Below are 9,548 nucleotides of genomic sequence, written 5' to 3'. Positions count from 1 at the left end.
GGAGGGAGGGAGGGAGGGAGGGGGCATCATTAACTCTGTGTGTGCCATAGCTTTGCCCTGGTAGCCAAGACATGTAATCTTGTATGCATAAGCATTACAAGAATTCCAAAAAAGTGTTACAGCTTAATATGGCTAGCACTTGTGTATCATTGCTGTCCTTTGGTTATCTTCAGTTGTGTCTAACACCAAAGTCCCAGAAAAGTGAAATTGTTCGTGTTGTCGTCATTGTTTAATCCCGTTCTTAAAATGGAAAGGCGAGTTTATGTCCTAAAACTGTGTGTACGTGAAACGTTCAGCCATGTGCAGCAGCTTTTGCTTCTCCAATAAGTTTTTTTTGATCTAAAAACAGAAGAAACCACATCGTACTTTGACTATGAGAAATATATAGTAATACTTAAAACTGATGGTGAGTATAACTGGACTATTAAGATCTTTTCAAGTTAACCGTAAGATTTCAGTGTCTGCCATGTTGACCAGGTGGGATTGACTTAGTGGGAATTTAGTCACCTGTTGGTTTTAAAGGCAATGATATAAAAGTGCTGTCTTTAGCCATTTATTAACGAAAGGATGTATCTAGAGGAATAATGCCAGTAGGAACAAAGACTATAACATTTGTTGCTTTTAGTGACTTGTTACTTTAAAAAAAAAAAAAATGTTGGAGGAAAACGTTCTTTGTTTTGTTTTAGCAAAGAATAAATATGAATATAAGCAATTTGCTTTTTAAAAATAATTTGACTGGAACATTTCAGTGGGTATTAAAAATGTTTTGTGTAGATGCTGGTTTATAAAGTCATTACTTACACAGGAACATGCCTTTTGTTGGCTGAATGGAAAGGGATACAGGCTTTTTTTGGTTCTTCTTGAGCACGTGGTCTATCAGGTTGTGGTTTCTCAATGATTTCCATAAGCCTTAATTCTTGTGTTTAGGACAGAATTAATTTAGCAGTTTAATTACTGTGTCACATAAGATTTACAGCTGGGTTTGTTTGGCTTTTTTAATCTTTATCTCCACAACACAATGGAAAATTTATATTTCTAGCACCTAAATGGAAAAAAAAAACCCAACATTCTACTTCTAAAAAAATATATATTTTTGGAAGGCTAAGTAGTCAAATTTAAAAGGAAAGAATTAAACTTTTGCTAACAAAGGAACATCAAATATAGTGGCATCTAGAAAAGTGAAGCTGTTTTCAATAGAGTAATTATAAAATTTCAATTTATTTTAGCACTACTGCGTAGGAAACTCATGTTAGATAATTTAACAAAGTGAGGAAAAACCCCACACAATTATCCTGAAGAGAAAATGAACTTTCTGTGAAAGGAAAAAATGCAAAGAATTTCCTTTTATTTAGGGTGATAAAGAGTTAAAATCCTGTTCACAAAGCAAATCCAGAAAGAACTTTGGTTGTGGAAGAAGCAGTGGGAGTCCCTTTTTCCTTTTAAGCAGTTGGGAATAGGCAGGTTTGGTTTATTGTTGTGGTTTTTTGGGTTTTTTTAACTTGATGGTTGTATACCCACCAATGGTATATGCACAAACCCATAAATATAAGTCAAATAATAACAAACACAAATAAATAAAAGGGGATTGTGTCTTTCAGTACATAATGGAGTAATAGTTTTCTAAATGGGAAATGTAGGGCTTTCACAGTGGAGAACATGCTGATTACTGTATTGTGAGTGGCTGGCTTTTGATTTTCCTAGATGGATTAATTCTCCGAACACAACAGCTTCCCTGTCCTCCCCCAGTGGAGTCCCAGTCTCCAATAGACTTGTTTTATATCCCAGGGGATTAATACAGCACAGCAATCAGTCATAAAAAGCCAGCTTTATTGAGTTTGTAAAGGGGCAGAACAGTCAGATCAAGTCTTGTGACCATCTTATTGCTTTCGAGTGCTTTCAAACAATAGTGATCAGATCTTTTTTTTTTTTTTTTTTTTAAAAAAAAAAAAGTATGTTTTATTAAAAGGGAATAGGGAGTTGGTTTTTGATCATCAGGGGATAGATTTTTAAAGAGCTATCTTGCAAATTGGGAGAAATGAGCTTAAATGTTTGCAAAGATCTGAATTTTTACCGCTTCTGGTAGTTTAGGTTTGTTTTGCTTAAAGGGCTTGTCAAATACATTTTTGAAATGCAACCAACAACAAATAAAATCCCAGGCGGTTAATGCCATTGTCACAATCTTTATATAGCAGTCGATTTTATATTTTGAGGTTGGTGCATTTGAATAGTGAGACTCAAATTAAACCCCCCACCTTGATTTGCAAATGAAGAAGCAATAAAAATGTAAAAATGACTTTCAAATCTTCCTTTCTACCTCCCCTTACGTACAGCATTGTTTGGTTTACGTTGACTTAGAATTTGCTTTTTTGCAGAACTTGTGTTAGACTTCGCGTTAAATAGGGGGGGGAGGGGGAGAGGCTGGGAAATTTACGGTGTAATTAATGCTTGTAATGCAGAAGAACGTGTTTTCCCTTGCCTTTCGCTTCTTTCTGAAAATTCCTAAGGCTTCCCGGTGGGATGGACACCCCCGGGTGGCGGCGGGCGGAGGGAAGTGGCGGGGGCTGGTCTCGAACCCGCGGCTCGGCGGCAGAGCCCGGCGGCGGTGGAGGAGTCCCCTGGGTGCTGTCCAAGGTCCTGATGGAAGCGCCCCGCGCTCTGCCAACCCCCCGCTGGCCTCCGCCTGGAAAAGACAGTTCCTGGGTTTGTTGCCACCCTTTTCCTCCTTTCCCCTAGAGTTTCTCCTCAGTCTGTTGAGGTCCCGGCCGGGTAACGGTGTCCTGCTGGTTTAAAGTGTCCTTGAAGACAAATCATAGGATTTGAACATTAGGAAGGAATTCTTCACAGAGAGAGTGGTCGGGCATTGGAACAGGCTGCCCAGGGAGGGGGTGGAGTCACCATCCCTGGGTGTGTTTAAGGGCCGTTTAGATGCAGTGCTGAGGGACATGGTGTAGGGGAGGACTTTGTAGAGTAGGGGAGATGGTTGGACTCGATGATCCCAAGGGTCTCTTCCAACCTCAATGATTCTATGATTCTATGATTGTCGAGGTTGGAAGGGACCTTTAAGATCGTCGAGTCCAACCTTCGTTGCTGCCAAAACCACCACCGAACCATGTCCCTGAGCATCACATCTACCCATCTTCTAAGTATCTCCAGGGGTGGTGATTCCACCGCTCTCCTGGGCATCCTGTTCCAATGTTTGATAAGCCGGTCAGTGAAGAAAATAATTCTTCCTGTGTTACATGTGGAAGATATTTAGGTCTTTGTTGTTTATGGGCAAACCTGTTATCAGTGTCTCTATTTAGGGTTAGACAGTGCTTTCCATGTTGAGATCTGGTTCCAGTTGCTTGCAGCTTGGCCAAATCATAACCATTCCAGTGGAAGTTTTCCATGCTGCTTTAGGCTTAATTGGTTTCTTTACAGAAACTTTCTCACACAGTCATTTCTTGGTGATTCCACCGCTCTCCTGGGCATCCTGTTCCAATGTTTGATAAGCCGGTCAGTGAAGAAAATAATTCTTCCTGTGTTACATGTGGAAGATATTTAGGTCTTTGTTGTTTATGGGCAAACCTGTTATCAGTGTCTCTATTTAGGGTTAGACAGTGCTTTCCATGTTGAGATCTGGTTCCAGTTGCTTGCAGCTTGGCCAAATCATAACCATTCCAGTGGAAGTTTTCCATGCTGCTTTAGGCATATTTAGGTCTTTGTTGTTTATGGGCAAACCTGTTATCAGTGTCTCTATTTAGGGTTAGACAGTGCTTTCCATGTTGAGATCTGGTTCCAGTTGCTTGCAGCTTGGCCAAATCATAACCATTCCAGTGGAAGTATTCCATGCTGCTTTAGGCTTAATTGGTTTCTTTACAGAAACTTTCTCTCTCAGTGATTTCTGATAAGATCCAGTAATTTATTAGGATGAGAAACTAACATTGCTCTTTTGTATACATTAACAGTATCCCTAAAATAATTTTTTTAAAGACTAACTGTTCCTGATAGCAATGAGGATTATGCGTTTTCTTTTGTCATAATGCAGTCCAAATTTGGCCACATTGTAAGCTCTGGAAATCCATAGTTTATACAGTGCAAGTAGAGACTTGTGAGAGATGAGCTACTAAATTTACTGAATTTGCTTTTTATTGTCTTTGTTCAAGGCATTTTTCAACAGTGATTGCTCCTCACTGGATTGGTGCTGGCAAAAGAAATCTAGAACTGGGAGATTCTCTGCACTTCTCTTGAGGGCTGCCTTGTGTTGTCCATATAACGTGGAGTTGGAAACTGCTTAGACTGGAAAAAGCACCAAGAAGTAAAAATGGATCTCAGAGGGTGAGAGAGGGAGTAGTTCAGGTCCAAGAGATAACTCCTGGAAGATGGGGAAGGCATTATCAGTCTGGACATAAAACAAACGAGGGAGTATGATTATTTTGCAACAATCCTCCTTGACTCTGACAGTTGCAGAAGTTTTCTGTCCAAAAGGTATCCTGGTCTCCAAAAGGAAGAGCCTCTCTCCAGACTACGATCAAAGCAATGTCTACTTTCACCTCAAATTTTATTTTGGGCAGGATTGGTTCTGTACTGCTTTTAACTGCCTTATTGGAATCAAGGATACTGTGCTGTCTGGCTCAGCATTTTCTGCAGGCTTACAGCTTACTTTAAACAATTCAGAAAATACTTAAATAGTTGAAATATTTAATTCAAAAAAGGAAAAATATATAAATAAATCAGAGATTTCTAATTTTTTTATGTCTCTTTATGGGAAAGGAAAAAGCAGCTGGAGGTGGAGACAGATGGAAGCCCAGAGCATTTAAAATTAAGCTCATCCTCTTTTTGCAGCGTGGCATCTCACCTCAGTTCAGAAGCACAGCTACTACTTCATCAATATCCATGAAGCCCCATGGATAAGGTGCACTGTAATTTGCACTTGGTCTTGTTTAACCTTCAGGTGACTTCCATAACATAGTTATGTTAAACTTAAAATTTTCCTATCATTTTTGAGTACAGGCAAACTTCAGTTTAGAGACACAATGGCAGAAAAGGGATTTCTCTTTGAATTTTTACTTATTAGTTCAAGAAGTATTTCAGCCTGTCCATCCACTTGTGGAGTTGTTACGCAATGCCTTTAGTTTTGGTGGGGGGTTCTGAATATTTTAACACTTTTTGACATATGTTCACGGTCAATATTTATTGTAAGATCAACAGTCCAGTCTCTAATTTTGTTTTTTGGTGGGGTGGTTCGTAAGAGGTTTTCTTCTCATGGGGTTTTGAAAATGTGATCAAAGTACTCACAGCAGCTATGTTGCCTAAGGGAAAAAAAATCTCCAAAATACATCTGAAATATGTGAACTGAACAGGCCTCTCAATGGTGATGTTAACTCTGAAACAGAAGTATAACAAATGGTGATGATGATAGCTATTCTACCATTGACCTCTTTTTCAGAAATGCATGTTTATCTTGTGTTTGCAGCACAATAATAAGGAAAAAAAATACAGATTTTGTAATTCATCTTAAATATCAAGTCCTAACTCTCGGTATAGTGGGAATTTTCACCTGCAATTTGGATTTTGAAATTGAGTTTGCTGAAAGTTTATATAAAGCCAAATCCTTCTATTATTACATACCTTTCAAAAATCTGTCCTTTGTGAGCTGTTCAATGAATGCTTATAAAAGCTTTTTCTTGGGTTTTCTTGATAAATCCTTTATATATTGCTGCTTCTAAATATATTTAAATAACTTTAATGAGAAATCAGTTTAACACTGAGCATTAGCATGCAATCTATTGTTTCACACACTTGTCAAAGAACAGATTGTGAAACTGGTGTATGTGGGCTGTTGTAAGATAAACTGCTTATGGGCAAATTGGGCAACAAAATAGGGAACTAAGGCTTCATGACAAAGGACTTTCCTGTGGCTAATTACTTGTATAATTCACAGCTGGACTAGCAAAATGGTAAGTAATGATCTCTTCCCAGTAATTTCTGAAAGTATTTTGTTATTGGAAACGTCAGGAATTGATATCAAAATTGGGCATAGGGATGCCTGGGGAGAACAGTGGGAAGAGTGATGAGAATCTGTCATCTTCTGTCTGGAGTGCCTGGAGTTGTGGTCTCACCTTGCAAGATCAGTGTCTTGTATTGGGCTTTGCAACCTATTTTATTTTTGTGGGGTTTTTTTAGGGGGTGCAGGGGAGAAGAATCCATTTTCTGCCTTAGGTGACCTATTGATTAACTGGGGATAAAGCTGCCTACGTTTGCTAAGGAACTTTTTCAGCTGTTAATGTTCTATGTAAGAATTATAGAGGAGGGGAAGAGCATGCTGGAAGAATATATAAGATGGGCTGACTGAAAAAGATTGTTTAGATCTGTATTTCTAGGTCTAATCTTAAGTTATCTGTGTTTTTAAACAAACACACACACACTTAAGGCAGTCCTTGCAGATCAAAGCCCTCTGGTAGGGCAAAAGTGTCTTATTACTTCGGGGGTGATTTTAAAAGGAGGAAAAAAATTGAAATTGTTGATAAACAATTTAAAAATCATGTTTTTTTCCCAGACATAAGATGTAGAGTGGTGATATTTCTGTTCAGTTCCTTACACCCTTTATTCTGCACCACGCATTTCTTCTGCATCCTACATCCTTCTTCTGTTCCTACTTTTGATTCAAAGTGTGGTTCAGGAGGCTGATTTGTATGAATAAGGCAAAAACAAACGCAGTATTGCATCTGCACTAATAAATGGGAGAATGTTGGGCCAGCGATATTAATGAAAAGAAACATCCAACTGTCTTGTATTATCCCGTGTTCCCCTTCAAACTCCTGGGGCAGCCCTCCTGTTCTGCTTTTTATAGGCCCATCATGACAGGCTCTGCCAGAAGTGTTAGTTTGTCAACAAGACTGAGGGCTCTGCAATCAAAGGCAGCTTTCCAGCCAGCTGCTCTCTGAGATCTATATTCCCCCTGCCTGCGGTTTCCCTCAATTCAATTTGAGATTCATTTTCTCAAGATGTTTGGAGAAGTCTTAGCAAAAAATGTCAACCGAACCACTTCATAAGGGAATAACGGGTGAAAATGCCTAGCTCCTTCCTGGGGGGAAAAAAAAAAAAAATAAAAAAAGCATCTTTACTAATACCTGGGAGGAGTCTCATCCTTAATGTCAAGTCTTCTCAGCTGGACCAACAGGCTTGAGTACATCCCTTTTACCCCTCACTGAAGCAAAGTGTGTACATACAAGTGTTACGAATCACAAAGGGGTTTTATTAACAGTGTCATTAAAATCACAGCACATTCTTTGTAGTTCTAAACTTTTCTATATCGTCCAAGTCTTCGCAGGGTGGTTTCACTCTCTTTTCCTTGCCTTGTAAATTCTTTGTTACAGGAATTGTTCATTAATTCATTTAGGCAGACCGTGGCACCTACTCTCTACTATCAGCTGCTCTCTGGGCCAACATTAAAGATTATTTAAGAAGCAGGTTTTTTAGCCACATATTTTATAAAGTAGCACACTTCCAATCTTTGGCCCAAGCCCATGTCTATTTAATGATCCCAAGATGTGTCTGAAGAGCATCCTCCTCAATTCTGTGTCATTTTCATTGTCGGTGCTTTATTTTAAATTGCAGCCAGCTGTCAGGAGCCTGCGCTCCATGGGTTAAAGTGTATTTTTGATATTAGAACAGGCTTTCATTATGTTTTCCCTCTTTCCACCCTTCTCCCCCTCCCACAATTTTGAACTTTAAGCTTTCTAGTTAAGCTATTATGGTGGCCATAAACAGGTGCGTGCTCTACAGAGGGTCTCATTCTGTGGTTTCCACTGGCGTCCCTGGCCTTCTGAACTCCCCTTTGCTACCTCTTTCCCCCTCAATAATTTTTTATGAATGATAGCTTTTCAAGACCCTGGGAACAGCTTGTTGGGAAAAACACTCTTCATGGGGTGCAGTCAAATCCTACACATTTCTTCAAGGGGGTTTTATGAAAGGAATGGTACTGTGTTGCCGGTATGACGTATGCATGGACCCCCCCCCCCTCCCCACTTACTCCTCTACCCCCTGACTCTATGATTCACCGCCATAAATTTGCTCTTTAATAATGCCAACAGACCCTCTCACCACAGGTGCTTCTCAATTAAAATCCACTTTGTTTAAAAACTGGAGACTTGTTTAACTGAGCCCCTGGTGGGAGTTGTCAGATCCCAGGATAGGTGACAAAAAAATAGATTGGTGGCCCTCTGGAGCTGCATTGAAAATCCCATCTCCCGGGGTACCAGAGGGCAGCATCGCTCTTAAAACAAATCTGCAAGTTTGAGAAGCCCTGGGTGGAAGCCCTGGGAGTTGTCGTTTTCAGCGTGGGGCTTTTTTTAATCCATCTTTTAGCATTTGGTTTTGTTCCTGCTACCCTTCTCACACCCTCCGCCCTCAAGTACTTCCCCCTTTTTTCTACTATTGATTTGGCTGTTTAGAAAATATAAAAGTAAAGGCATATTATTTTTTCCCAAGAACAGTCTCTTTTTGTTTAGTGTTCTAATGATATTTGCAAGGAATAAATGGGAATAGCAAAGTTGGGTGGGAGGAAGACCTTTTATGTATTAAAAAAAAAAAAAAGCTTAAAATGTTAGAATTGGGATTTATTTTTTTTTTTCCATTATTGTCTTTTTAAACAGAAAGGAAAACTTACTTTTGGGCGATCTGATCTTTTCCCTGCCCTCTTAGATGTGTATTTTTAGCATTTTGAAACACATGTGATGTCCTCAGATATTGCTTACCAAAGCGCTTTGGAATAACTATAGAGGGTGGATGGGATGACTCAGGGGCCTGGTAATTGAATATGGAGCCTTTTCACCTCGAAGTCACTAGTTTGAATCTAACCCAAGTTGCTAGCAACCTAGTGGTTACCCTCAGATGGCTGTTTAGTGGCCTGTCTGAAGTGAGTTGGTGGTCTCAGTCCAGCTTTTCACAAACAGCTGGCCACATCACAGAAACCACCGTCACAGTTAGTACTAATTAGCAGCCTCGTTGGCAGGACAGCGAAGTGAGGCGAAGGACTGAATTAGCCATTGAGCTGTCTTCTGCTGTTCGAGGTGGTCTCTCCGAAACGGGGCCAAGGCCCCCTGCTCTTGGAGCCTCACAGCAGCAGCAGCAGCTGGGTTTTGACACTGGATTGTTGGGTGCGTGTGGATTTTCTCCCTCTGAGGAAACTACAACGTTCTGTACTCGCCCAATATGGGACTCTTTAGCCTGGAGAAGAGAAGGTTGAGGGGAGACCTTATCAATGCTGACAAGGATCTCAAGGGTGGGTTGAAGGAGGAGGGAGCCAGCCTCTTCAGTGGTTCCCAGTGAGAGGACGAGGGGCAACGGGCACAAGTTGGAACATAAGAGGTTCCACTCAAATATGAGGAAGAACTTTTTCACGGTGAGGGTGACAGAGCCCTGGAAGAGGCTGCCCAGGGAGGGTGTGGAGTCCCCTTCTCTGGAGATTTTCAAGCCCCACCTGGATGCTCCTGAGTGACATGCTCTGACAAGCTCTAGGCAATCCTGCTTCAGCAGGGGAGTTGGACTAGATGATCTCTATGGTC

The 9,548-nt window shown here is 40.4% G+C and overlaps 1 protein-coding gene across 1 annotated transcript in view; it reads left to right on the top strand.

The window, feature by feature from the left end:
* ATXN10 (ataxin 10) overlaps positions 1–5,665 on the top strand; it is a 124,227-nt gene extending 118,562 nt beyond the window's left edge. The window contains exon 10 of the mRNA XM_014938386.1: positions 4,146–5,665. Within this exon, the coding sequence (XP_014793872.1) occupies positions 4,146–4,277 (132 nt within the window). The 3' untranslated portion in view covers positions 4,278–5,665. The remainder of the gene's footprint in view (positions 1–4,145) is intronic.
* The last annotated feature ends 3,883 nt before the right edge of the window (positions 5,666–9,548 follow it).

The sequence above is a fragment of the Calidris pugnax genome, unplaced genomic scaffold (genome assembly GCF_001431845.1).
Source record: "Calidris pugnax isolate Ruff unplaced genomic scaffold, ASM143184v1 scaffold47, whole genome shotgun sequence".
Classification (NCBI taxonomy): Eukaryota; Metazoa; Chordata; class Aves; order Charadriiformes; family Scolopacidae; genus Calidris; species Calidris pugnax.
Note: the sequence above shows the minus strand (reverse complement) of the source record. Positions and strands in the feature narration are given on the sequence as shown.